General features: G+C 57.2%; 4 protein-coding genes across 5 annotated transcripts in view; 2 read left to right on the top strand and 2 right to left on the bottom strand.

Moving 5' to 3' along the window:
- TET3 (tet methylcytosine dioxygenase 3) overlaps positions 1 to 12,523 on the top strand; it is a 32,007-nt gene extending 19,484 nt beyond the window's left edge. For both annotated transcript variants that reach the window (XM_066206397.1, XM_066206398.1), the window contains exons 3-10: positions 1,225 to 1,315; positions 1,684 to 1,777; positions 2,169 to 2,377; positions 2,542 to 2,692; positions 3,062 to 3,151; positions 3,254 to 3,391; positions 3,733 to 4,069; positions 4,387 to 12,523. In XM_066206397.1, the coding sequence (XP_066062494.1) occupies positions 1,225 to 1,315; positions 1,684 to 1,777; positions 2,169 to 2,377; positions 2,542 to 2,692; positions 3,062 to 3,151; positions 3,254 to 3,391; positions 3,733 to 4,069; positions 4,387 to 6,125 (2,849 nt within the window). In that variant the 3' untranslated portion in view covers positions 6,126 to 12,523. The remainder of the gene's footprint in view (positions 1 to 1,224; positions 1,316 to 1,683; positions 1,778 to 2,168; positions 2,378 to 2,541; positions 2,693 to 3,061; positions 3,152 to 3,253; positions 3,392 to 3,732; positions 4,070 to 4,386) is intronic.
- Positions 12,524 to 14,174: 1,651 nt separating this feature from the next.
- BOLA3 (bolA family member 3) lies at positions 14,175 to 15,999 on the top strand. The gene is made up of 4 exons (XM_066206210.1): positions 14,175 to 14,244; positions 14,691 to 14,814; positions 14,974 to 15,062; positions 15,867 to 15,999. Exons 1-4 carry the CDS (start codon positions 14,215 to 14,217, stop codon positions 15,930 to 15,932), a joined length of 309 nt encoding a protein of 102 aa, XP_066062307.1. The 5' UTR covers positions 14,175 to 14,214; the 3' UTR covers positions 15,933 to 15,999.
- Positions 16,000 to 16,060: 61 nt separating this feature from the next.
- Positions 16,061 to 20,518, bottom strand: MOB1A (MOB kinase activator 1A). Its single transcript, XM_066206209.1, has 6 exons — positions 20,114 to 20,518; positions 19,627 to 19,793; positions 18,760 to 18,853; positions 17,338 to 17,471; positions 17,096 to 17,259; positions 16,061 to 16,638 (listed from the first exon to the last, which is right to left on the bottom strand). The coding sequence occupies exons 1-6, from the start codon at positions 20,125 to 20,127 to the stop codon at positions 16,561 to 16,563; spliced, it is 651 nt and encodes a 216-aa protein (XP_066062306.1). The 5' UTR covers positions 20,128 to 20,518; the 3' UTR covers positions 16,061 to 16,560.
- Positions 20,519 to 21,873: 1,355 nt separating this feature from the next.
- The window catches only part of FER1L5 (fer-1 like family member 5), a 28,344-nt gene continuing 23,845 nt past the window's right edge, over positions 21,874 to 26,372 (bottom strand). The window contains exons 47-49 of the mRNA XM_066206074.1: positions 25,416 to 26,290; positions 23,583 to 23,703; positions 21,874 to 23,264 (exon numbers count right to left, since the gene is read on the bottom strand). Coding sequence (XP_066062171.1) covers positions 26,183 to 26,290 — 108 coding nt within the window. The 3' untranslated portion in view covers positions 21,874 to 23,264; positions 23,583 to 23,703; positions 25,416 to 26,182. The remainder of the gene's footprint in view (positions 23,265 to 23,582; positions 23,704 to 25,415; positions 26,291 to 26,372) is intronic.

The following is a 26,372-nucleotide window of genomic DNA, read 5'->3' as shown; positions in this document are numbered from 1 at the left end:
GTTGGAACATCCCCGTGTGCTGGGGATCTACCCTGCACCGTGGGGCTGCTTGGGGCATCCATGGCTTCCCACGCTGGCTCCTTTGTGCCCTGAAAGCCCCCAGGGGTTCGTTGAGTGAGGGGTTGTGTGTTGGTGGTGGGGCTGTATCCCAGTGTCCTTCTCCTGCAGCTCCACTGTACTTCTTCTGAAGCCCCAAGATCCTCTTCTTGCAGCCCCAGTTTCCTCCTGCAGCTCCAGCATCCTTCTCCTGTAACTCTGAGATCCTCCTGTAGCTCCAGTGTCCTTCTGAAGCTCCAGAATCCTCCAGCAGCCCCAGCATGCTTCTTCTGTATTTTGAACACCCTTTTCCCATAGCTTCACCATCCTTCTCCTGAAGCTTCAGGATCCTCCCACGGCCCCGGTGTCTCCCAGTAGCCCCAGTATACTCCTGTAGCTCCAGCTCCCTTCTCTTAGAGCCCTAGAATCCTCCTGCAGCCCCAAGATCCTCCTGCCGGCCAAGCATCTTTCTCCCATTGCCCGTATCCTTCTCCCGTAGCCCATATCCTTTTCCTGTAGCCCATATTCGTCTTCTGTAGCCCAAAGGCTTCTCCCACAGCCCAGATCCTTCTGCCATAGCCCAGATCCTTTTCCTGTAGCCCTCTCATCCTTCTGCCTGTCCCCCGTGCAGCAGCTCCTTCCTTGCACGGGCTCAGCCAGCTCAGGGCATCCCATGAGCATCCCCAGATCCTCTGGGAAAGCCTGAAGCAGACAGCAATAGTTTCTTGCCCCCAGATCATCCTGCGATGGCTTTGGCAGCATCCAGCTGGGCTGGTGCCTCTGAGAGGTTCTGGGCAGGAGCCCTGGGTGGGAGCTGGTGGGGAGCAGTGGGTCCAGGACGAGGAGGGGATTTGGAGTTTGAATCTCCCACTCGGCAGAGCTCGAGTGGCCAGAGCAGATTCCCTGGATGGAGCTGTGGTCACTGCCAGGGTGCTTGGAAGGGCTGTGTCTGCTTAGGGGGGTTTTTGGGTCCCGGAAATGGTCAAGGGGTGAGGGTCCATTCCCCAGCAGCATTTCAGTGCTGGCAGAATCTTCCAGAGCAGGGAATGAGGAGATGCTGTTTGACAAGTCCTTGATTTTTAGTGCAGAGGTGCTTAGTTTGAGGGAATTCAGATGTTTGGAATCCTTTGGGGCAGCCAGCAAAGATGCAAACCCCAAAATCTCTGTCCCCCGCTCCTGTCTCTGCAGAGCAAATCGTGGAGAAGGATGAGGGGCCGTATTACACCCACCTGGGCTCGGGGCCCACTGTGGCCTCCATCCGGGAGCTCATGGAGGAGCGGTAAGAGCCCCACAGGGCCCAGCACGGGGAGTGGGGGCTTGAGAGAGTGAATGGGGTCCTATCAGGGTGAGTGGGGTCCTATCAGGGTGAGTGGGGTCCTATCGAGAGAAGGGGGCCTGCCTGAGAGACTGAGTGTGGTCCTGTCAAGGGAACTGGGGCTTGAGAGAGTGAGTGGGGACTTGTGAGTGGGGGCTTGAGAGAGTGAGTGGTGTCTGGTGAGGGTGAGTGCGGTCCTGTCAGGGAACTGGGTGTTTGTGAGGGTGAGCGGTGTCTGGTGAGGGTGAGTGGGGGCTCCTGAGGGGCCCGTGAAGGCCAGTGGGGCTCTCATGCGTGTGGGGGCTGTGGGGCTGATGGCCATCCCTCGGCAGGTACGGTGAGAAGGGCAAGGCCATCCGCATCGAGAAGGTCATCTACACGGGCAAGGAGGGCAAGAGCTCCCGCGGCTGCCCCATCGCTAAGTGGGTGAGTGCCCCTCGTCCCCCTTGCAGCCTCCCTGAGCTCGTGCCCTCCATGCCTGGGGACCCAGAGCTCCCCTGCTGGTGTGGCCACGGTGGGCAGGGGAGGGATGCTCAATTTGTGGCTGGCAAGGAGGAAGTGAGAGCTGCATCCGCCCCTAGGGAAACTCCTTGGGGCTTCCCACCCTTGGCACCTGTGGAATGGCGTGTCTAGTGCCATCAGCTCCCCCCTGCCTCCCAAAGCCCATGGGGTGAATGCAGCCATGGGAACGTGCCCAGCTCTGACCCCGCACAGCACCGGGGAAGGCATCCAGGACATCCAGGACCCACTTGTGGGATTCTTCTCACCCTGGGAGGTGTTTACTGGAGCGGTCTGACGTGGCCCCTCTGTTTCCCAGGTGATCCGCAGACACAATGAAGAGGAGAAACTGCTGTGCCTGGTGCGACACCGGGCTGGCCACCACTGCCAGAACGCCGTCATCATCATCCTCATCCTGGCCTGGGAGGGCATCCCCCGCACTCTGGGGGACACACTGTACCAGGAGCTCACTGACACCCTCACCAAGTACGGCAACCCCACCAGCCGCCGCTGCGGCCTCAACGACGAGTAAGTCCCACCACCAGCACACCCTGGGCTGAGGAGACAGGGTGGGAATGGCATGTGGGAACAGGATGCGGGAACGGGATGCGGGAACGGGATGCGGGGCTCCCTCCTGTTCCCAGAGTTGCCGGCACCGGTGGCTGACACTTCTCTGCCATGTCCCCCTGCAGCCGGACCTGCGCATGCCAAGGCAAAGACCCCAACACCTGCGGTGCTTCCTTCTCCTTCGGCTGCTCCTGGAGCATGTACTTCAACGGCTGCAAATACGCCCGCAGCAAAACTCCCCGCAAGTTCAGGCTGGTCGGAGACAATCCCAAAGAGGTGGGTGATGCAGGTGGAGCGGGGTGGTTCAGAGCTCCTTTCCTTTCAGGACTCTGAAAAAAGGATTCCTTGTGGGGTTTTTTATGGACTAGAGAGATGAGGCAAAGAAAGGTGGCATGAATGGGTCCTCTGTGGAAATCCCAGGAAAGAGCCAGAGGGCTCTTTGGTCGAGCGAGTGAAAGCACAGCAGACAGTGAGGCTGGAGGTTGAACAGCCAAATCCTCACAAGGAATTTAAGCCACATGCTTTGTGCCATGGTGGATATTGTGGGAAGGGTTGGGTGCTGTGTGAGGTCTGTGGGCTCTGTCCCCAATTCCATCTGTACTGCTGAAACCCCTGGGTAACATCCTCCTCTTTTCCCTGCCGCAGGAAGAGCTGCTCCGGAGAAGCTTTCAGGACTTGGCCACCGAGGTTGCTCCGCTTTACAAGAGGCTGGCCCCGCAAGCCTACCAAAACCAGGTCCTGGTCATCCCATCCCTTGGCAACGGCAGCCACGCACCCGGCATGGGTGCAGGGTGGTGTTGTTGGGGGATTTTGGGTAACCAGCTCCTCCTTCCACAGGTCACCAACGAGGATGTAGCGATTGACTGCCGGCTGGGCTTGAAGGAGGGGAGGCCATTCTCGGGTGTGACAGCGTGCATGGACTTCTGTGCTCATGCCCACAAGGACCAGCATAACCTCTACAACGGCTGCACTGTGGTAAGCAGGTGCTGGGCAGGGCTTTTCGAGGTGCTCCCCCCTAATTTGCGATGCTCCTGTTTGGGGGGGCTCCATCCCCAGTTGTCCCAACCTCATGGCTTCAGGTCTTTGGTGTGGGCACACCTCACATGAGCTGCTCAGGTCTAACAGGGACCAGCATCTACTTTGTCCAATCCAAACCTCATGGGAGCTTTCCAGATACCATCTGGGGACCAGAGCGAGCTGGGAGGATGCCAGGCTGCTGTGGCTTCATGTCAGTGTGGGGAAGAAGTGGGAGGTTTGGCTTGTCCAGCATGGGCCACATCCATCAGCATCCCACTAACAGCACCTGCTCTGGCCAGGTCTGCACGCTGACGAAGGAAGACAATCGTGTGGTGGGGAAAATTCCCGAAGATGAGCAGCTGCACGTCCTCCCCCTCTACAAGATGTCCAGCACGGATGAGTTCGGCAGTGAGGAGAACCAAAATGCCAAGGTGGGCAGTGGGGCCATCCAGGTGCTCACGTCCTTCCCCCGTGAGGTCCGCAAGCTGCCTGAGCCTGCCAAGTCCTGCCGGCAGCGGCAGCTGGAAGCCAGGAGAGCTGCTGCCGAGAGGAAGAAGCTGCAGAAAGAGAAGCTGATGACGCCAGAGAAGATCAAGCAGGAAGCGCTCGAGCTCCCCACGCTCCAGCCTAATGCAGGTAACGGGGGCAGAGGTGAGGTCCTGCTGCCCCAAGCCTCCCAGAAAGCGCGTGAGGGGATGGGGATGTGGTTGGGGATTTTCTTGGGCCGCTGTGTTGTGGTGCTGGATGGCATCTCTGTGCCACCTGGGTTTTCCCAAAGGTGTGAATCCATGTCGGTGCGCCAGGTGGTAGCAAGTGATGGCGGCCTCTGCAGTTGGCTGGCAAACCCATCACTGTGGGATTTCTGAGTCTGGCCAACTGTTTTGGGGTCCTGGCTCCCCTCCAGTGGTTTCTTCGGCCGGCAGGTCATGGGGGCTGTGTGTGCTGTCCCACAGGTATGGCTTTGAAAGGCGGGATACCCCCGCAGCCGCTGAAACCTTCCATCAAGGTGGAACCCCAGAGCCATTACAACGCCTTCAAGTACAACGGCAATGCGGTGGTGGAGAGCTACTCGGTGCTAGGCAGCTGCCGGCCCTCCGACCCATACAGCATGAACAGTGTTTACTCTTACCATTCCTACTATGCACAACCCAATCTGCCTTCCGTGAACGGGTTTCACTCCAAGTTCGCACTTCCCTCCTTCGGGTATTACGGCTTTTCCAGCAACCACGTGTTCCCCTCGCAGTTTCTCAATTACGGGGCGCCCGAGAGGGGTGGGAGCAGCTGGGTGAGCAATGGCTACGAGAAGAAGCCTGACATCTCAGCGTTGCAGGAGAACCTCAACCACAGCTACGGGAACACCAATTTCCCCGAGCCCATCCCGCACAGCGTGCGGAGCAAAAACCATCACCAGCGCACCTATGAGCGAGCCAATCGCTATGCCAGCCAGCAGAAGGCGGCGGTGGCAACAGCCGGGGTGCACAGGACTAGCTCGGGCTCGGAGGAGGCGCCGTCGTTTGCACAGAACTGTTTTGACAGCCGGCCCATCAAGCAGGAGCCTCCAGACCCCCCGCCTGCCATCGAGCCCCTTCCCAGCGCTGTGGCCATGCCCAGCGCTGGCTTAACGCTGCCGGCTGTCCCTGCGCACGGCACGGCACCGGAGCAGCGCTGGAGTCCCTTCAAGGCGCCCCAGGGCACGGCTTCCCCTGAGAGGACTAACATGACCGAAGGCTCGTGGAGCACGCTGACGCCGGGCTCGGGTGGGCGGGAGAAGCTGAGCGCCTTCGACGCCGCCGTGCGCTTGCCGCCGCCAGAGAAGCAGTGGTCCAACGTCCTGGCGGGAGAGCCAACGGCAGCAGCGGCGCACAGCTCGGGTTTGCTGCCAAAACCGTGGAGCCCCTGCAAGCTGGGGGAAACGGCGCTGGCTGGCACGGGCACCCCGAGCCTGCTGGGGTCACTGGGGTTCAGCTCGGCTCTGCCAGGTCTCCCCAGCTTCCCTGAGGAACCGTGGAGCTCCGTGAAGGTGGAGGAGCGGAGGACACCGGCACCCAGCCCAGGGCTGCCGGAGAAGCCGTGGGAGGCAGCGGTGGGTGAGAAGGGGGTGGCAGGACCCCGCCGGGAGAAGCCGTGGGACCCCTTTGGCCTGGAGGAGGATCTGCCGGAGAAGATGGTGAAGGAGGAAGAGGAAGAGGAGCAGGAAGAGGAGGAGGAAGAGGAAGAGGAGTGGTCGGACAGTGAGCACAACTTCCTGGACGAGAACATCGGCGGCGTGGCCGTGGCGCCTGCCCACGGCTCCATCCTCATTGAGTGCGCCCGCCGCGAGCTCCACGCCACCACCCCACTGAAGAAACCCAACCGCTGCCACCCCACCCGCATCTCCCTCGTCTTCTACCAACACAAGAACTTGAACCAGCCCAACCACGGCCTGGCGCTGTGGGAGGCCAAGGTGAAGCAGCTGGCAGAGCGGGCTCGGGCCCGGCAGGAGGAGGCGGCGCGTCTGGGGCTGCCGCCAGACGCCAAAGCCTTTGCCAAGAAGCGCAAGTGGGGCGGTGCATTGGCAACTGAGGCGCCCAGCAAGGAGAGGAGGGACTCAGTCCCCACGCGGCAGGCGGTGGCCATCCCCACCAACTCTGCCATCACTGTGTCCTCCTACGCCTACACCAAGGTGACAGGCCCCTACAGCCGCTGGATCTGAAACGGAAGCGACCGCCATGGCCCCATCTTACCTCAACCCTCGGCAGCGCCGGAGCCTGGCGTTGCTTTGTGGTGCTTTCTCCTCGGGTGTGGGGGAGAAGAAAACAAAAGTAAATAGACAAAACCGAAGCGAAACACAACAACCACAAAAAAAAAAAAAAAAATTTCCAACCCATAGGAGACGAACCCAATGTGCACGCTCGGGAGGAGCGGAGCTGGCGTGGGCTCACACCACCAGAGAGCTGCGCCCGGCGAGGAGTTGGCAAACCAAGCAAAACTTGGTTAAAAAAACCCAAGAGGAATGATGCTGTTTGATGATTTTAGGTAATCTCATATTTATATCTCCATGTTTTTTAATCTAGCCTCAGATGAATTTCCTAGCGTCCTTTCGCAAGGAGAGGTTTTTAATTCCACTTAAAATGTCCTATTTGTTGGATTTGACTTTATTTTATTTTTTACTCCAATGACAACGACAAAGCCGATCTTCAAAAGTGAAGTCAACATAAAAAAACCACCCTAATCATGAATCCAAACCAACCTGAACACCAAACCAGCTTAAAGGCAAGAAGTGACTCTCTCCAGTTCTGCCACGTGGGCGCTGGTGGGACCGTGTGCTTTATTGTCAGCCGGACACACTGAACATCCAATTTTTATTCCGAGGACCTAAAAATACCAATTTTGCAGCTTGAGGAGTCCTTTCTCACAGCAATGGGAGCCCGTGAGCAAGTGGGCTGTCCCGGGACGGCATGTCTCCGCTCGGCTCCTCGCCTCCGGTGGGATCAGTTCTGCCGCCACGGAGTAAGCCGGCGTCTCTCCTGGCGCCGGAGACCTCAGGACACGTCCGGGCTGGGAAACGCCGCTGCCGGGGGGCTGCACTTGGGCTCGGACTCGGGGCTCCTTTGCCCACGGCCCCAGGGCGAGCGAGCGGCGGCGGCATCTCCGTAGGAGCCGACGGGACAAAAACAGAAGAAAAAAAAAATACAAAAAAACAGGAAAAAAACACAAACCAACCCCAAACTGTGAATAGCAAGTGTTGCTCTCTGTACATCACTGTTGCTAAAGTCTGGTGCTTTCTGTCTCTGGGGGACTTTCTCCGTGCAATCGGCTCTGGGAAGAGCGAATCCCAAGACTTGGCTGGCCAAAACCCTGCCGGGTCTGCCTTCCCTGCCGGTGCCAGCGAGCTGCGGCCAGTGCCGCCGGGGCTCGGTGCTCTTTCTCTCCCCAGGTGCCATCCCTCCTTCCTATGGATCACCGTTCTTCCCACAAAAAACAAACAAAACGAAACAAAAACCCAACCCAACCAATAACCCAGCAACGACGACAACTGCGTGGTGCTTTTCGAACACTCTCAGTTGAGACTTCCCACCCGGTACCGGAGCCGCGCTGGGACGGGCAGAGCGCGGCCGAGCTGCCCCGCAGCTCCCTGGGAGCGTGGCGCGGCCAGAGCCGGGGGCCAGCGTCCCCGGGTGGGGTCGTTGCTTTTGCACTTTGAGGTGCCTTTTGGAGAGCCAGCGAGGCAGCGCCGATGCCGTCACCGTGCAGGATCACCTCGTGTTTACTGTCACCCTCCTTCCCTTGCGCACGGGCACGGATCAGCAGGATCTCGGTAAAACAGCCTGAACATTTACCTGGTCAGATTTTAAACCTGTAAATAGGGAAAGAAATTTTTTTAAAAGCACTTTCACCTAGATTTAAAAAAAAATGAAAGCGAAACTTAAAGAGCAAACAACTCCCCTCTTTCCTCTCCCTCCACTCCCCCCCAACTTGAAGCAGTATGTTTTAAACAAGATTATTGTGGGAGAACTGTAAATACTGGCAGAATATTTAACATGCTTTGTCCGTCCTTCATCATTAATTAATTTTTTTTTTTTTTTGGTTCGTTTTTTTAACCGTAATCTGTAAAGTCACGTATATTTGACAAGGAAACTCGACGAGCTATTCCCGCTTTTCTTATAAATACCCAATAGCATATCAGGATTGCAAGAGTCGACGGCAAGTCAGATTTTAGGGATGCCCGCGGGCGATGCCGGGGACCCGCCGTGTCGCTGTGGTTCGGAATGCGGAGAGGGGGGACCCGGCTGATCCGGGGCCGGATTCGGGTGCCGGCCTCGTTGGCGTTGCCCGGGGTCACGGCTGGCGTGACGGGGGTGCCTTGGAGCTCTGCCCGGCGGGGCGAGCGACGGGAGAAGGAGTGTTCGGAGAAGCCGATGGTCCGTGTAACCTGTCTAAGTCCTGCTTCCTCAGAGGTTTTTCGGTGCAGGGAGGGGTTGGTCCGGCGCGGCGTTGGCTCCGGCAGGTTCAGCCTGGGAGAGAGGGGAGCTGCTGGCGCCGCGGGTCGGGGAGCGAGAACTGCTGCAGTCTCACTTTTTTACACTACATAAATGTCTAACCTACCTCAACTCTCAGTCATTACAAATTCGCACGCTTCAGACTTCTACACAAACTCGAAATCTATGCACAGCTCTTTACCCCTTGCTGCTGAGAGGCTGTTTCCAAGCAAAATCTTTTCCCTTTACCCGTCCTGGCAGCCGCGCTCGTCCCGCCCGTGCCGAAGCCACGGGGGTCATGGAGCTCGGGGGGAAGGATGTTTTTAATGAGTGGGATGTGGGGACCTGATTTTGCAGCAGGTCGTGGCCACAATGGTGCTAGAACAACACCCACGGTAGAAACCCCAGGGAGGGCTCGGCACGGGGAGCCCCAACCGGCTCCTTCGTCCCGCTTTGGTTTTTCTGGCCGTGATGCTTCGCCTCAGGCAGGAAACGGGGGATGCAATTTGGGTCCCCCCCCATCTCGATGCTCTTGGGATGAGGCATGGGAAGGAGAAGGAAACCAGAATCCCTGAGGTGCCTCAATTGCTGATTTTTCCTTTTAATACTGGAATACGCTTTGTTGGCTCTATAAGGCATATTTTTATTAAATGAAATCTTGTAATACAAATGGTGCTATGGTGTTTTAACAAACTGTATCACGCTTCTGCCTGATTCCATCTCGCTGAGGTGCTACTAATGTATATATCAAATTAAGGAACCAAGATAAAAAAAAAAAAAAAATTAAGCAATGTCGTTGAGAAGGAAGTTTACTTTTCCGGAGCGACAGCTCGAGGCGTGCCGGGAGCCGGTTGGGTTTATGCAAACTGAAAGAGGTGCCGCGTCCGAGGTGTGCCGCCAGCCAGGGTCATGGTGGAGCTGTTCCCTGTGGATCTGGGTGCGGGTGTGGTCCTGGGATGAGGTGCTCAGAGGTGACGTCCAGGTGCGGGGCTTGGCCAGGTGTGTGGTCTCGGTGCTCAGCTGCAGCGCTTACACAGGGTGCTTGGATGTGGTGTGTGGACATAAGTGCTCGGACATGGTGTTCGGCCGCACGTGGTGGGTGCGGTGCTCGGATGTGGTGCTCGGACATGGTGCTCGGTCACACATCATAGACGCGGTGCTCAGACTCAGTGCTCAGGCGCAGTGCTCAGCCACACATCATGGACATGGTGCTCAGTCACGGTGCTCGGCCACAGGTCATGGACGTAGCGCTTGGACGTGGTGCTCAGGAACGGTGCTCGGCCACACCTTGCGGGTGTGGTGCTCAGACACGGTGCTCAGGCACGGTGCTCGGCCATGAATTGCGGACACAGTGTTCGGCCGTGGTTCTCGGTGCGGTGCTTGGATGTGACGCTCGGCGGTGTGCGTGGACATGGTGCGTGGGCATGATGCTCGGTCCCAGTGCTCGGCCACATGTGATGGACGTGGTGCTCAGACATGGTGCTTGGACATGGGTGCTTGGACATGGTGCTCGACCGCGGTGCTCATCCGTGGTGCTTGGACATGGTGCTCGGACCTGGTGCTCGACCGCGGTGCTTGGACATGGTGCTTGGACGTGGTGCTTGGACATGCATCATGGACATAGTGCTCAGACGTGGTGCGTGGACGTGGTGCTGTGTTTGGTGCTTGGACTCGGTGCATGGACGTGGTGCTCAGGCACGGTGCTCTGCTGTGGTGCTCGGACATGGTGTGTGGACATGGTGCTTGACCACAGTGCTCGGACATGGTGCGCGGACATGGTGCATGGATGTGGTGCTCGGGCGTGGTGCTCAGCCATGCACCATGGACATGGTGTTCAGCTGTGGTGCGTGAACATGATGTGTGGACAGTGCTTGGCCAGGGCACGTGGACAGTGCTTGACCGCCGTGCTTGGACATGGTGCATGGACATGGTGCTTGGGCACGGTGCTCGGCCATGCCACCATGGACATGGTGCTTGGATGCGGTGCTCAGACATGATGTGTGGACACAGTGCTCAGCCAGGGTGTGTGGACATGGTGCTCGGACATGGTGAGTGGACATGGTGCTTGGGCACGGTGCTCAGCCGTGCACTGTGGACACGGTGCTTCGACGTGGTGGGTGGACACGGTGTTCAGATGTGGCACGTGAACATGGGTGCTCTGCCACGGTGCTTGGACCCGGTCCGTGGCCGTGGTGCTTGGCCACGATGCGATTGACCACGGGTGGTGGACGTGGTGCTCAGGCACAGTGCGTGGACATGGCATTTGGCCGCATGCCCTGGACACAGTGCTCAGCTGCCGTGCGTGAACCTGGTGCTTGGCCACGCTGCTTGGCCACAACGTGTGGACGCGGTGCTGAGCCAGGGCGTGTGGACACAGTGCTTGGCCGTGGGCCTTGGACACGGCTTCTGGACATGGTGGTTGGGCGTGGAGCATGGACACGGTGGTTGGACATGGAGCATGGATATGGTAGCTGGGCATGCAGCATGGACACGGTGGTTGGACATGGAGCATGGACATGGTGGTTGGACATGGAGGATGGATATGGTGGCTGGGCATGCAGCATGGACACGGTGGTTGGACATGGAGCATGGACACGGTGGTTGGGCACGGAGCATGGACATGATAGTTGCCCCCCCTGCACGGGCATGGTGCACAGCTCAGTGCTGCTTGGGCGCTGGGCACCCCCATGGCACCACATAGACCCCAGCACCGCCAGGCCAGGCCCAGTCCTGGACACTGTTCTCCTAAAGCACCAATCCCATGCTCCTGGTGCTCAGCACCGTGCCAACCCTATGGCCATCCCTGTATCCAGCACCATGTCCATCCCCGTGGCCACGCCTGTGTCCATCCCTGTGTCCGTGTCTCTGTCCAGCCCGTGTCCATCACCGCATCCATCTCTGTGTCCATCCCGTGTCCAGCCCAGCACTGTCCAGGCTCAGCCCCGCGTTCCCACAGCTCCTCGCTCTCATCCCCTCCCTGCCTCGCTCATCCTGCTTCTGCCCGGCTCTTTCTTTTCCCCTTCCCCCCTCCTTTTTCTTTTTTTTTTTTTTCATTTTTTTGGGGTTTATTGGTGCTACTTCCTCCCCCCTGCGCCCCCACCCAGGCAAATACCTCAGCCCCCCCCCCCAGCCCCCACGAGCGAGTCCGGGGTGAAGCTTTTCCGAAATCAGGGATCCTTTCGCAGCCGTGTTTCCTCCTTCATTCTCCCCCCTCTTAGTTTTCGCCCTCCTCTTTTTCCCTTTCCGCCCGGGTTTTTCCTCATTTCTCCGCATCCTTCAGGGATTTACAAAACCGCCGGAATTTCAGCCTCATTTGGATTCCGGGAGCGAGGAGGTTTTTTTGGCTGGTGGGAATTTTTTAAATTTTGGGTTTGTTTTTTTGTTTTGTTTTGTTTTTCTTTTTGCACTGCGGCGTGAAGGAAAAAGAGGTGGTAATTGCGAATTTTAAAACCAAGCGCCGTTTCTTCTTGGATTCGGGAATTCGGTTGGAGGCGGGGCGGGTGTTTCGGCGTTTTTGTTGGGCCTTTTTTGGGTTTTTTTGGATACTCGAGATGGGGAGGTGGGATGGTAGCAGGTGGAGGGGGAAGACACCGCAGGGGTGTCCCGGCGGCTCCGAAAAATTCACACTTGAAGATTTCTTGGTCGGCTCGGGACTGTGGTTACTTGAAATGAAGTTTTTTTCCGGGGCGGATTGAGGACCGGTAGATTTTTTTCCCATGTCTCAAGGCAATAGGATTAATGTGTATTAAACTGTAGATACTTCTAGGACAGTAAATTTATGCTGATAATTTTATTTTGTATAATTTTCCCTTTTTCTTTTCCCCCCTCTTTGTGTTGTTTTTCCCCCCTTAACCTCCTATTCTCCTTTCCCCCAGTGTTTTGGTAAATTTATTTTTTAGGATGCCTAAAAATTGCAAGTTTGGATTCTCCCCCTCCCCTCTGGTTTTGTTTTTTGTTTTCGTTTTTTTTTGTTTGTTTTTTTTTTTTTTCTTTTCTGTTGTTGTTTTTTTTTTTTTAATTTGTATTTTATTCTGAGTTGGCGCGGCCGCGGGGCCGTGGGCTGTATTATTCCTGATATCTTTAAAATATTGTGGGTGTTTTAATAAATTTTATATTTATTTTTTGCACTCAACACGAGGCTCGCGTGGCTTTTTCTGCTGGAATTTCTGCCGGAATGGGGCTGGAACGGGCGGAGGAGAGGGGAGGGATGGGGCTCGGGGTGTGGGGAGGGGGGACAGGATTAGGGTTTTTGGGATTGGGGGGGTCTGGATGGGGTTCTGAGTATGGGAAAGGCGGGGGCAAAGCAGAATGGGGTCCTTTTGGGGGCGGGGATCAGGATGGGGCTCCATCTGGGATGAGAGGTGGGATGGGATCATTTGGGGGGTCGGGATGGGATCCTGGATATGGGAATGGAGAGGGGGGCAGGATGGGATGTTCTTTAAGGGTACGGGGGGGTCAGGAGGAGCCCTGGGGGGGCAGGAGGCAGGAGGGGACCTTTTGTGGGGTCAGAATGAGGCCCGTGGGGGCACAGGAGGGGGCTCTTTGTGGGGTGGGGAGGGAGCCCTTAGGGTTTGGGATGAGCCCTTTGTGGGGTCAGGAGGGGGCCCTGTGGGGGTGTTCAGGAGGGGACCTTTGTGGGGTCAGGGTCAGGATCAGGCCCTTTGTGGGGTCAGGATCAGGCCCTTTGTGGGGTCGGTATCAGCCCTTTGTGGGGTCAGGATCAGGCCCTTTGTGGGGTCGGGATCGGGCCCTTTGTGGGGTCAGGGTCAGGCCCTTTGTGGGGTCGGGATCGGGCCCTTTGTGGGGTCAGGGTCAGGCCCTTTGTGGGGTCAGGATCAGGCCCTTTGTGGGGTCAGGGTCAGGCCCTTTGTGGGGTCGGGATTGGGCCCTTTGTGGGGTCAGGGTCAGGCCCTTTGTGGGGTCAGGGTCAGGCCCTTTGTGGGGTCGGGATTGGGCCCTTTGTGGGGTCAGGGTCAGGCCCTTTGTGGGGTCGGGATCAGGCCCTTTGTGGGGTCGGGATTGGGCCCTTTGTGGGGTCAGGGTCAGGCCCTTTGTGGGGTCGGGATCGGGCCCTTTGTGGGGTCAGGGTCAGGCCCTTTGTGGGGTCAGGGTCAGGCCCTTTGTGGGGTCGGGATCGGGCCCTTTGTGGGGTCGGGGTCAGGCCCTTTGTGGGGTCGGGATCGGGCCCTTTGTGGGGTCAGGGTCAGGCCCTTTGTGGGGTCGGGGTCAGGCCCTTTTTGGGGTCGGGATCAGCCCTTTGTGGGGTCGGGATCGGGCCCTTTGTGGGGTCGGGATCGGGCCCTTTGTGGGGTCGGGATCAGCCCTTTGTGGGGTCAGGGTCAGGCCCTTTGTGGGGTCGGGATCAGCCCTTTGTGGGGTCGGGATCAGCCCTTTGTGGGGTCGGGATCGGGCCCTTTGTGGGGTCGGGATCGGGCCCTTTGTGGGGTCGGGATCGGGCCCTTTGTGGGGTCGGGATCAGCCCTTTGTGGGGTCGGTATCAGCCCTTTGTGGGGTCGGGGTCAGCCCTTTGTGGGGTCAGGGTCAGGCCCTTTGTGGGGTCGGTATCAGCCCTTTGTGGGGTCGGGATCGGGCCCTTTGTGGGGTCGGGATCAGCCCTTTGTGGGGTCGGGATCAGCCCTTTGTGGGGTCGGGATCAGCCCTTTGTGGGGTCGGGATCAGCCCTTTGTGGGGTCGGGGGTCACTCCAGGGTCCTCCGCCTCGCCAGGGGGCGCTCGGGCGACACAGCGCTGGCCCCGCCCCCTGCCGCCATCGGCGCGCGCTGATTGGCTGAGCCGGCAGGTGACCCCCGGCGCGCGCCCCGGGATGGCGGCGGCGGGGCTGGGCCGGGGTCCGGTGAGTGTTCCTCTGTCCTTGTCCCCGTGTCCCTCCCTCTGCCCGTCTCCTCCCTCAGTCCCCCCGGTGCTGGTACGCGGGCCCGCGCCCCCTCACGGTGAGCGTCCCCGGGCCCGCCGGCCCGTCACGGAGGGTGACTCTTCCCCGGGGCCGCGGTGTGGGGGGGGCAGTCCCGCCTCAGCCCCGCACCCCCTCCTGGGAGCCGCTGTGCCGGCGTCGAGGAAGGCGCCTCCTCCTCCTCCCGCCCCGCTGCCGGGGAAAGGCAGCTCCTCTTTCCATCCCTCCTTCTCCTGGTTCACCCCCAGCTCCCGGTTTTCCCCGGCTCCTTGTGCCCCGCTCCAGTGGCAGCAGCCTTCCCTCCCCTCCCCTCCCGGTGAGAGCGGCCCCCCACCCCCGTGTGTGTTTCTGGGGTCCCCCCGGTTTCTCAGGGCAGTTTCGCCCCCCAGCTCTTGCTGCGCTGCCGCTCCTGGCGCAGCTTCGCCTCTCAGACGGACGGGGAGTCGCGCCTGGCGCGGGTGCTGCGGGAGAAGTTCCCGCGGGCATCGGCCATCAAGGTCGTGGATATCTCAGGTACAGGAAAAGTTCTTTATTGTCCTAAACCGCCCCCGTGGTTTGCAGGGGGGGAACCGAGTCGTTCTCCAGCCGCCTGTGGGCTGCAGGGACCCCCGGAAGGGTCAGGAGTGCGGGGGCAGAGGTGCCTCGCTTAGGTTCAAGCTTTGACTTTCTCAGGAGGCTGCGGTGCCATGTATGAAATCCACATCGAGTCCGAGGAGTTCCGGGAGAAGCGCACGGTGCAGCAGCACCAGATGGTCAACCAGGTCAGGGGGCTCTGGGGGCTGCCCTGGGGCAGGGGGGGGTGCGGGGGAACAGGAACAGCGCTCACAGCTGGAACGGGTGCGGGGGAACAGGAGCAGCGCTCACAGCTGGAACGGGTGCGGGGGAACAGGAGCAGCGCTCACAGCTGGAACGGGTGGGAGGGAACAGGAGCAGCGCTCACAGCTGGAACGGGTGCGGGGGAACAGGAGCAGCGCTCACAGCTGGAACGGGTGCGGGGGAACAGGAGCGGCGCTCACAGCTGGAACGGGTGCGGGGGAACAGGAGCGGCGCTCACAGCTGGAACGGGTGCGAGGGAACAGGAGCGGCGCTCACAGCTGGAACGGGTGCGGGGGAACAGGAGCAGCGCTCACAGCTGGAACGGGTGCGGGGGAACAGGAGCAGCGCTCACAGCTGGAACGGGTGCGGGGGACCATCAATCCAGCTCCTGGCCCTGCACAGGCACGCCAAAACCCCACCCTGCGAGCAGTGTCCAAACGTTCGTGGAACTCTGGGGCCGTGCCCATTCCCTGGGGACCCTGCTCCGTGTCTGAGCACTTTCTGGAGACAGGACATCACCGGGGCGTTCTGCAGGGCTCCCAAACGATTTGGATTTCGTGCAAAAGCCCCGCAGGGTTTGGTTTGTGCACGCGCAGCGCCAGGCGAGTGACAGCGCAGCAGCACCAGGGACCGCGTGTGTGACTGCACAAGGGCCATGTTTTTTATCTGATCCCAGCACCTCCAAACCCAGGGGGCTGAGGCTGCTCACCCACCCAGAGCTGTCTCCGAAAGCTGCGCTTGCCTTGCAGGCCCTGAGCGAGGAGATCAAGCACATGCACGGCCTGCGCATCTTCACCTCGGCCCCCAAGCCCTGAGGCTGCTCCCAGCCCCAATAAAGTGCTCCAGGGGGGCCCAGGACTGCCGCCCTGGATGTAAATTCCACCCAGTGTCGTGTGTTCAATCAGGGCCCCGTGGGAGGGGGGAAGAAGAGGAGAAGCCCCTCTTTTTCTGAAAGAAGAGCAGGAAGAAACTTTATTATTATTGCCTTTGCCACACAGGGACATCCCAGAGCTGCTCCTCCCACCCAGGGACGGGGACAGCCCACCTGGGGCCAGGCACTTCTCCTCACCCCCCACTGCTGCTGCCACGGGGAGCTTAAGGCTCTGGGCCAAAGTGCACCTCATTTATCCAAAAAAAAAACCAAACAAAAAAAAAAAAAAAAAGCACTTCCAAAAATAAGCTGAGCGGCTCTGGGCACGCTCTTGGGCTGGAGAGTCCAGAGAGGAGCTCTGGGAGCAGAAAGCGGCCGGGCAGCACCTGGAACGTCCAGTGCAGGACAGAACCTGCTCCACCTCTGCCCAGCCCATGGCAAGGAGAGCCCAGTGGGGGCTACACAGCAGCACCGCGGTCACTCGCTGCTGTCCAGGCACTGGAGCCAAGCACAGAGGTGGCTGAAGAAGCAGCGGAAAAGGAGCAGCCAGACGAGTCCTCCTGGGGGGAGTTTTATCTGTCCTTGGAGCCCAACTTCTCAATCAGCTCGTGCAGAGGAGCCAGCTCCCGCCTGTCGATGAGGCTGAACTCCTGGCGGGGGAAAAGGAGACACAAGAAGTGAAGGAAGCTGGAAAAAGTGTTTTCCCTGCAGGTGCTGGGACCAGCACCGCTCCCGTTCCGTGTGGAGAAATCCAGTTTCGGGGCAACAAAAGTTCTGCCACATTGCTGTGCACAGCAAGTCCCAGAACAGGCTTGAAAAGTGAAAAAAAAAGGTGCTGGTGCTGCCCCTTCCAAGTCGATGCCCGAGCTACAAACGCTCTGAAGTCTCCAGTTCTGGTTTTGTTGGCTGCAGATCAGTAATTAAAACCCAAGAGGGAAATCTGAGCACTTACAGCCAACAAAAAAAAAAAAACAACCCACAAACGCCCAACACCACAAAGGGCTCAGCTGGGTGTGAAGGGGGAGCTGGGTGTTATCACAGATCTTTGAGATTTCAATGCAAACCCTTCGAAAGCCAAGAGGGAAGGTGAAATGCCTCCCGGCTCACCTGCACGAAGAAGATAAAGTGCTTGAAGGAAGTGTTGAGGTGAGCCTCCTCCTGCAGCCGCATCACCGAGTCGAAGTGCTGGTGGTAGATGTGGGCGTAGACCCGGAACAGCCGCTTCAGGATGGTCTTGGCCACCGACATGAAGTTCTTGGGAAAGGGCACGCCTGGAAGGCAGGGACAGGCAGGGCTTAGGGCGTGGCTCAGCCAGGAGGGGCCATCCTGGGGCACGCAGCTGCACCCACCGATCTTGGAGGGGAAGAGGGTCTCGTCATCCAGCTGGTCCTGCACCCACGTCATCAGGTAATCGATGTACTTGGGCGCCGAGCACTTGATGGGCTTCTTGATGTTGGTGCCGTCGGCCCAGTGGTACTCGTACCTGTGGGGTAGGGGATTCAGCCCCGGCTCCAGGAAAAGCGGGATTTCAGGCCCTGGGACTCGCTCCTGATCCCGGGAGCAACACCTGAGTCACTCAGGGCTGAGGAGAGCAGAGCTTGGCCTGTGGGTTCCCTGGCCTGAGCTGGGGTCAGGGTTGACCCCTCTGGTTTCAGCCTCCAAAATCACGGAATTATGGAATATCCAGACCCACTGGGATCATCGATCCAGCCCTGGCCCTGCACAGACCCCCAGCAATCCCTGGGAGCAGTGTCCAAACGCTCCTGGAGCTCTGGCAGACTCGGGGCTGTGCCTGTTCCCTGGGGAGCCTCTGGGGGAAGAACCTTTCCCTGATCTCCATCCCAAATTCCCCTGGAACGGTTCCGGCCATTCCATTGGATCCTGTCCCTGCTCCCAGAGATCAGCGGTGCCACTCAGATGTTAAAAATGACCCTGAGCTCTGTGGACAACACAGTCCCCTTTCCTCTGAGATGTTTTACAAGATCCCTGAAAAGCAGCAAAACCCTCTCTTGTTTTTCACCCGACCACAAGCGCAAGCGAGTGCTGCCACTTGAGCAGGAAGCTGTGACAGGAAGTAGCCCCAAAAATAGAGCCAGGAACTGGCAGAGCAGATCCTGTGGGGTAGGAGAGCAGGGCAGGAGGTTCCATGGCATCCACAGGGTGCTGGGCTCACAAGCTGAGAGCCTTGGCCACCTCCCCAAAAGGATTCCCAGCTGTGGCTTTGCCCTGGCAAAATACACAAGGGCAGAACCAACCGCTGGCATCTCTGCAGGAATTCACATCTAAAATAAACCAGGTGGCCCCAAAAAGGGTTCAGCCTCTTCTTTCCACCTCCCCCGAGGCCCCAACCACATTACATAAATAAAATTAAGTTATTAAAATTAAATTATTAAATTAAAAGCCGATTAAATGTGTCTCCTGAAAATCACTACGTTCTTGGAAGTGTCCCAGGCCAGCTTGGATAGGGCTTGGAGCGGTCTGGGACAGTGGAAAGTGTCCTGCCCATGGGACTGGATGGGATTTAAGGTCTTTTCCAAACCAAACCGTTCCATGATTCCCTCAGACTCTGACAGCAAGACCAGTCCCTCCCAGTCAAATCCCTCACCAGCTTCCAAACACAGCGAAGGATGAGGAAAAGAGACACCCAGCTGGTGTGACCACAAATGACGCCAGGGGAACAAAACGGGGCACCTCAATCCCACCTGGATCCCAGCCTTTTTCCAGCTCCCTCCTCCACCTCTCCCTGCCCCCAGCTGCGGCTGCCCTCTCACCTGGGCCCTGCAGACATGACGGGGCAGCTGCTCTCGGTGCAGAACTCCGTGATGGTCCCATACAACATGTTGATCTGGTTGAAGAAATCCACGGCTGCAAAGGAAACGCCTTGGGTTGAGCCAGGTGTGAGCACAACGAGGCTGCCGCACCTCCCAGGACTTCCTGTTGCAGCATCCACGTTCCACAAAAGTCTTGGCAAAATCAAACCGCTCCCTAAAATGTCACCTGGCTTCCAGACATTTCAGCCATCCAGGAATTTGGATTGATTCCCCAATTTTTCAACCTGAGCTCCACTTAGCATTCCATGGAATAAGCAGATTTAGCTTCCAGGCTCCCCAAAAACCTGATGGGTTTGGTGATACAAGAGAGACCTTCCTCAGGCGGAGCACTCCTGGCCTGAATCTTTACATTCCTTGCTTAAAATTACTTTTTTTTTTCGCCTCTCTAACCTCCAAACAAGCAAAGGTCAAGGCCACGGGGAGCAGCTGCTCAAACCAAATTGGATTTGAAAACAGAAAACAAAAAAAGAAACTCCACAATCCTGGAGTTTGGGGGGACATAGAGCTCTACTTTCTCCCAGGATCACTCGTGCTGCAGCTTTAACAGCCAACGGTACTGATTTTCCAACTCCAAAAATAACCATCCACAAAGCAAAATCCCCTCTGTGAGCCTGAACTGATAAAAAAACACCCCCAAACCACAACAGTGCAGCTTTGGTGCAGCTTCGTCTCTTCCTCCTTGCACAACACCCCCCTGACACGGGCCCTGCTGCTGCTGCTTTTATCCTACTTCAGCCGGGGCATTCAGGGGTTGGTTTGAGGACAAACCCTGGGGTCTGGGGGCTTTCCCTTTCTCAGAGGACTCACTGTTCACAGCAATCCACTCGTTGAGGTCCTCCCCGTCGGGCAGCATCACGGCCTGCCGCAGGTTGCCGCTGCCCAGCGTGGCCTCGGCGTGCTTGAGGAGCTCGTACTGGTGGGATCCTTCCGGAATGTTCTTCTTCGGCTTGAATGTTTTCGAAGACCGGCTCCCGCTGAGAAGGGCAGAAGCATTTCCAGTTTGCCACAGAACCGTGAAATGTAAGGTCGGGAAAGATCGCCAAGATGATCGAGGCCAGAGCAGCTCCATCCCCACGGTCACCCCTCCCCACGGCCACATCCACCCGTGTTTGGGACAGCCCAAGGGATGGGGACTCCACTGCTGCCCTGGGCAGCCTCTCCAACCCAAATTTCCCCTAAAATCCGATCTAAGCTTCCCCCGGTGCAACTTGAGGCCATATCCTGTGCACCGTTCAGTTTCCCCAGAGCAGAGGACACCCCGCCTTGTACATTCCCAAGGATTCTTTTCACTCACAAGAGGAAGCTCATGGTGAGACAGACCAGGCCGGGCTGAGGGGAGACGAAACGGGCTAAGAGGAGCTGGAACGGGATGAGAGCAGCGGGAAGGGACTGAGGGAGCCAGAAGAGCGGGGGGAAGCGGGAATGCGCTGAAAGAATCGGAAATGGGCTGAGAGGGAGGGAAGGGCTGAGGGAGCGGGGAGGGCTGAGGGAGCGGGGTGAGGGAAGTGCGGCCGGGATGCAGGAGCCAAGAGGGCTGAGGGAGCGGGAACAGCAGAGGGAGCGGGACCCGGCTGAGAGAGCGGGAAGGGCTGTAGGAAGCGGGGCCGGGCGGAGGGAGCGGACCGAGCCGAGCCGAGCCGAGCCGAGCCGGGCCGGGCCGGGCTGCGCTGAGGGAGCGGCGGCGGCTCCTGGCGGGACCCGCCCGCGCCGCCAACTCTCGCGAGAGCTCCAGCAACGGCGCGGCAATCGGGCCCGGGGGCGTGGCCCCGCCGTGAGCCCTCAGGCCGTGGCCACGCCTCCGCGGGGGCGGGGCGAGCAATGAGCCCGGGCAAGGCGAAGGTGGGACCGGGACCCCGAAAACGGGACCGGGACCCAAAAACGGGACCGGGACCCCGAAAACGGGACCGGGACCCAAAAACGGGACCGGGACCCCGAAAACGGGACCGGGACCCCGAAAACGGGACCGGGACCCAAAAACGGGACCGGGACCCCAAAAACGGGACCGGGACCCCAAAAACGGGACCGGGACCCCGAAAACGGGACCGGGACCCCGAAAACGGGACCGGGACCCAAAAACGGGACCGGGACCCCGAAAACGGGACCGGGACCCAGAAAACGGGACCGGGACCCCGAAAACGGGACCGGGACCCAAAAACGGGACCGGGACCCCGAAAACGGGACCGGGACCCAAAAACGGGACCGGGACCCCAAAAACGGGACAGAGACCCAAAAACGGGACCGGGACCCCGAAAATGGGACCGGGACCCCAAAAACGGGACCGGGACACCGAAAACGGGACCGGGACCCCAAAAACGGGACAGGGACCCAAAAACGGGACCGGGACCCCGAAAACGGGACCGGGACCCCAAAAACGGGACCGGGGCCCCGAAAACGGGACAGGGGCCCCGAAAACGGGACCGGGACCCCAAAAACGGGACCGGGACCCCGAAAACGGGACTGGGACCCCAAAAACGGGACAGGGACTCCGAAAACCGGACTGGGACCCCGAAAACGGGGCCGGGACCCCAAAAACGGGACCGGGAGCCCAAAAACGGGACCAGGACCCCAAAAACCGGGCTGGGACCCAAAAAATGGGGCTGGAACCCCAAAAATGGGGCTGGGACCCCCAGAGACCACTCCCCGTGCTTCCCCCCACCCTTTTCCTTCTCCCTCTACCTGGTATTTACCAATCAACAAAACCTCTACCTCCGATGGCAGATTTGACCTTGTTCACACTTGAGTAAATCATCAGTCCCAGCCCGATATGCCCCCGGCGGGTTATGGTCCTCTCCATTTCATCTGGAGCCCGGGGAACGCTCGAGGGCTCTCTGTCCGTGTCCCCCTGGGGGACATTTTAGAGGGACTTGGGTGGGAGGGGGTGTCCCTGTGCCTCTAAACCCATGGGACAACTGAAAAGAATCCCGGGCCGTCCCTGCTCCTCACGCCGAGGGAGGGCTGGCGGATGTCGCAGTAGGACACGAAATAAAGATGCTCGACCGCAGTCAGAAGGCAGCAGAAATCAGGAGGTTTCACTTACAATTCGTTCAGCCCTTTTATAAAATGCCGAGCTAAGAAGCCACGTTATAAATCCGTAGGAATGACACCTCTCCCACTGGCTAAGAAATCGAAATCAACACCTGTTGTCATGGGAGAGGAATGGATATTATGGAACAATAAAAGGTTTTGTTGGTTTGAAGAGAGATGGGAAAATAGAAGTTTTTGTTAGGAGTTAGTTTAGGGGGTTTTTTATTTAGGTTTTTATTAGTTTTAGTTTTTTCGGTGTTGGAAAATGTTGAGGTTTAGGTTTGGTGAGTTGTAGGTGCAAGATTTTGGTGGGTTTTTTTTTTAGTTTAGAGTAGATTTAAACAGTTTTACGAACAAAAGGAAAGAAAAGAATAGTTTAGGAAGCTTTTTTGTTTTAGCAAGACGAACTAAAAGGGAAAAATACTTTTTTTTTTGGTTGTTCCTTGTGTATTTGATGAATATATAGTTTTGAGGAAGAAGAAAAAAAATGTAGATGAGTGAACATGGTTTTTTAAAATAAACTGTGTGGCTTTTTTTTGTTGTCTTATTTTTAGAATTAGTTTTAAAGGTACAGAACACGATATATAGCAGACAGAGAACAGACTATTGTAGATATAAGCATTATCGTTCTTTTAGGGCACTTTACTCTTTATTACTATGTTGTTAACTTACTAAAATTCAATTTTAACCTTGTCTGCACAAGGTTGTTTTGGGAGAAAGAAAACTGTTGAAAAGTTTCCCTTGGGAAGAGCTAGCAATTCTCAGGCTCAGAAAATATCCGGCCCACAGGGGGGTTGTCATTTGTTTGCATTTTCATCCCAGGTCATTTCCCTTAGGGAAAGTCAGTGTCAGCCGAAGCATTTCATGTGTTGTAAAATTGGATTTCTGCCGAATTTACCTCGCCCGCAGCGTGGGGGATGCTCAAGGGGTCTCTGTCCCTCTCGGCCTGGGGGATGCCTGGAGGGGCTCCAGGGAAGATTCCCTGTCCCTCTCACCCTGAGTTATTCTTAATAATTAATCGTAATTATTGCATTTCCCACAGGTTGCCATATTTTTTTTTTTCTCCCCACGGTGTATTTATTTAGGCGAGTAGCGTAGCTGATCACATTCAAAGGTTAGTTTTAAAAGGTAGTTCGGCTTTCAATTGAAATTAACACCTGAGTATGTAAAAAACGGGACAGTGTGCGAGGAAGAATTCTAAAAGAACAAAGAAGGAAAAGGAAGTTGGAGATATCCCTCCAAATAGCCCCGTAGGGGAAATGTTGGAAAATTAGGATAAAGGTAGTAGCTAAAAGAATTTAAATAAGATAAAAATGATAAAATATAGTATGGAAATTTGGTCAGAAGAAAGTATCCAAGAAGGACCCGTTTCTTGGCCTTGGTACGCGTCCAAAGCAAAATGGTTATGGGCTGCTCTTGTTCTAAGGAGCAAGAAAATGAGAAGGATAAAGTGCCAGAAAAGAAATGGGATCCCTTAGACTGTTTTCTTCCCCCTCCACCACTAACCCCACCTGCAATTCATTCTCCTAGCCCTTATACGCCCCCTCAAACCCAATCTCCACCTCCCCCAGCTGTGCCCACGATCCGTTCTCCAGCTTCTTCAGTCGCACCCCCAGTTCTTTCTTTCCCCAGTTTCCCCAGTTATGCCCCCGGTTTTTTTTCCCAGACTTCCCCAGCTGAGCCCCAGGTTCTTTCCTCAACCTCCCCAGTAGGGACCATAGTCCCTCCCACGGTTCTACCTGTTGCGTGCCCAGTTTCTCTTCTTTAATTATCTCGGGATAATTAAACCATGATTTTTCCTGCTCTCAAAACAGTCTGGATTGAACCTAGGGGTCCCAATATACGATGATTTGGATAAATCTGGCCGACAAAAAAGAGGCTTAATTGGAATTGGAGGAACGCAAACATGGAGAAACAAAAAGTGGACCCCTCAAGAGATAATTCGCACTTATGGGCCAGTCACTTGGGCTCAAGATGGGTCCTGGGGATACCCGACCCCAATTTATGTCTTAAATCGGATTGTAAGATTACAGGCAGCACTCGAGACGGTGTCGAACTGAACTGCCCTCGCTTTGGACCACGTAAGTGACCAACCATCCCAAACTAGGACCGTGGTATATCGGATCTGATTAGCAGTAGATTATTTATTCGCCAGGGAAGGGGGTATTTGTGGGAAGTTCAACTTGTCTGAGTGCTGCCTAGAAATAGACGACCAAAGTGAGGTCATTAAAAATATCTCAAAAGACATCCGGAACGTTTGATACCAGCTGGTGGGACAATTTCTGGTCATTAAATGGAAGTTGGTGGAAAAAACCTGCCTTTTTTGCTGCGTGTGCAATTGCTAGTTCAATCCTCCTGCCCTGTATGCTCCCCTGTATAATCCCAACTGTAACGTCTGCTGTACGAGCGAGTAATAAAGAAGTAAGAAAGGTCATGCTAATGAGGGATCAAGAACATCAGGATGCCAAAGAGATTTACAACCAATGTCAAAAATTAAAGGAATTGTACTTTCAAGGAGAAGTAATCGCTAATTGATGTGAGCTTGAGCTCAACCGAAGAGTGAGACGGGGGAACTGTAGAGAATCAATTGTCAGAAAGTTGATACAAAGTTATAAGTTAATGAGGATAATGAGCTGTTGGTTGAGTGAGTAGTTGTGTAAATTCCCTCACCGTCGGGTATGGCCCCCGCTGCTCCCGTCCCCTGCGGGACAGTGAATCACCCGAGGCCATGAGGAGGAGGATGGCATCACCTAGTACTCAAATGGGACTTACGGATAAGGGAATTCATCTAATGAGGACCCCTAAAAACGACGAGCCACGACCCCCGTGCAGGTAAAGAGCGGAAGTAACACTCCTAACCAGAAGGGAAATCGGATGACATCAAAGCTCTGGTCAGGACTCCTCGTTTTTGTCACCCTAACCGAGTGAGTCAGGAGTGACGTGGGGAGCCTGAACCTGAAACCAGCAGGTGTCTTTGTGTGGACTCCCGGGAGGAGGGAGGGAGGGAGGGAGGGAGGGAGGGAGGGAGGGAGGGAGGGAGGGAGGGAGGGAGGATGGAAGGAAGGAAGGAAGGAAGGAAGGAAGGAAGGAAGGAAGGAAGGAAGGAAGGAAGGAAGGAAGGAAGGAAGGAAGGAAGGAAGGAAGGAAGGAAGGAAGGAAGGAAGGAAGGAAGGAAGGAAGGAAGGAAGGAAGGAAGGAAGGAAGGAAGGAAGGAAGGAAGGAAGGAAGGAAGGAAGGAAGGAAGGAAGGAAGGAAGGAAGGAAGGAAGGAAGGAAGGAAGGAAGGAAGGAAGGAAGGAAGGAAGGAAGGAAGGAAGGAAGGAAGGAAGGAAGGAAGGAAGGAAGGAAGGAAGGACTGGACAATGGTGTCACCTGAGCCTCATCTCAAGGTCCCTTCACTCAACTCACGGCCCACAGTTGCCCTCAGGAGGCACACTGATGCAAGGGGGGCTTGGGTGGTCCCACTTTTCTGCACTTCTGCCAGAATGGGCAGAAGGTCCTTCCTGGCAATGGGCCAGGATTTGGGAAGGGGCTGGAATTGGGGCTGGATTTGAGGTCAAGGTTAACCCTTACCCAGCCCCATTTCTGGGGTGCTGTCAGTGTCCGTTGTCCTTGCCCTGGGGGGATGCTCTGGCGGTGTCCACCCACCTCACCCTGGGGGTGTTCCTGTCATCGTTGCCCCGGGGGAATTCTCTGCTGGTATCCGTCGTCATCGTCGTCGTTGTCATCGCCGTTGCTCCACTGGGATACTCTTGCTGGTATCTGCCATCCTCGCCCTGGGGGAGCACCGGTGGGTGTCCAGGGGAGGTGTCAAGTGTGAGGGCGGGGTGGGAAAGGAGCCATTGTCCAGCCAGGATTTGGGGTGAGTTTGGGTGGGGCTGGGGCCGAGGGGGGCTCAGAGGTGGCACCGGGGTCAGCGCTTGGTGTGGGGTGCGGGTTAGGACTGGGCTGCGGGAGGCAGCGGGACTGGGGTGCGGGCTGATGAGGGCGACGGGGTCAGGGCAGGAATCGGGGCTGGGTTAGAGAGCTGGAGCTGAACCTGGCACTGGAATGTGGGCCGCGGTGGAGGCTGGAGTTAGGGCTGGATTTGGGATCGGGGCCGGGGATCTGTTCCACGAGTGGTGTCCGTGTCCCTCCCCAAGCCACAGACAGGGACGACGCTTTGTCGGACGTGACTTTGTTAATGAGGGAACGTCGATGGGCGGCTCCCTCAGCATTCCCGTGGGGATCGCGGCTCTGGAGCCGGGCAATCCCCTCCTGCCTGGAGAATCCACTGAGGAGAGGGAGAGCAGCTCGGGAAGGGGCTTCAGAGCCAGGAAGGCAGGAACTGGGGGTGCTCCTCAGGGTTTCATGCCCCTCCCGGCTGGGGGACGCTCCGTGCCCGGCTGCTCCTTGCCACAGGGATGCAGGAGCCGGCGTGGGTCAGCCACCTTCACCGTGAGCGAGCCCTGCGGAGGGACGGAGGGGCTCAGGGATGGGACCTCCGGGAGTTCTCGGGTCCAGGGACAGGAACGGGGCGCTCGCGGGGTC

This window comes from Chamaea fasciata, unplaced genomic scaffold (assembly GCF_029207755.1).
Source record: "Chamaea fasciata isolate MVZ Bird 193981 ecotype frontalis unplaced genomic scaffold, bChaFas1.0.hap1 SCAF_30, whole genome shotgun sequence".
NCBI classification, from domain to species: Eukaryota; Metazoa; Chordata; class Aves; order Passeriformes; family Sylviidae; genus Chamaea; species Chamaea fasciata.
This window is presented reverse-complemented; position numbering and strand designations above follow the sequence as displayed.

Coding starts and splice junctions, on each gene's coding strand:
- BOLA3 (XM_066206210.1), top strand. CDS start 14,215: ATGGCGGCGGCGGGGCTGGGCCGGGGTCCG. Junction 14,245..14,690: donor CGGGGCTGGGCCGGGGTCCG/GTGAGTGTTCCT, acceptor TTCGCCCCCCAG/CTCTTGCTGCGCTGCCGCTC. Junction 14,815..14,973: donor CAAGGTCGTGGATATCTCAG/GTACAGGAAAAG, acceptor TGACTTTCTCAG/GAGGCTGCGGTGCCATGTAT.
- MOB1A (XM_066206209.1), bottom strand. Junction 17,472..18,759: donor GTCATGTCTGCAGGGCCCAG/GTGAGAGGGCAG, acceptor CCTACCCCACAG/GTACGAGTACCACTGGGCCG. Junction 17,260..17,337: donor CCTCTTCCCCTCCAAGATCG/GTGGGTGCAGCT, acceptor CCTGCCTTCCAG/GCGTGCCCTTTCCCAAGAAC.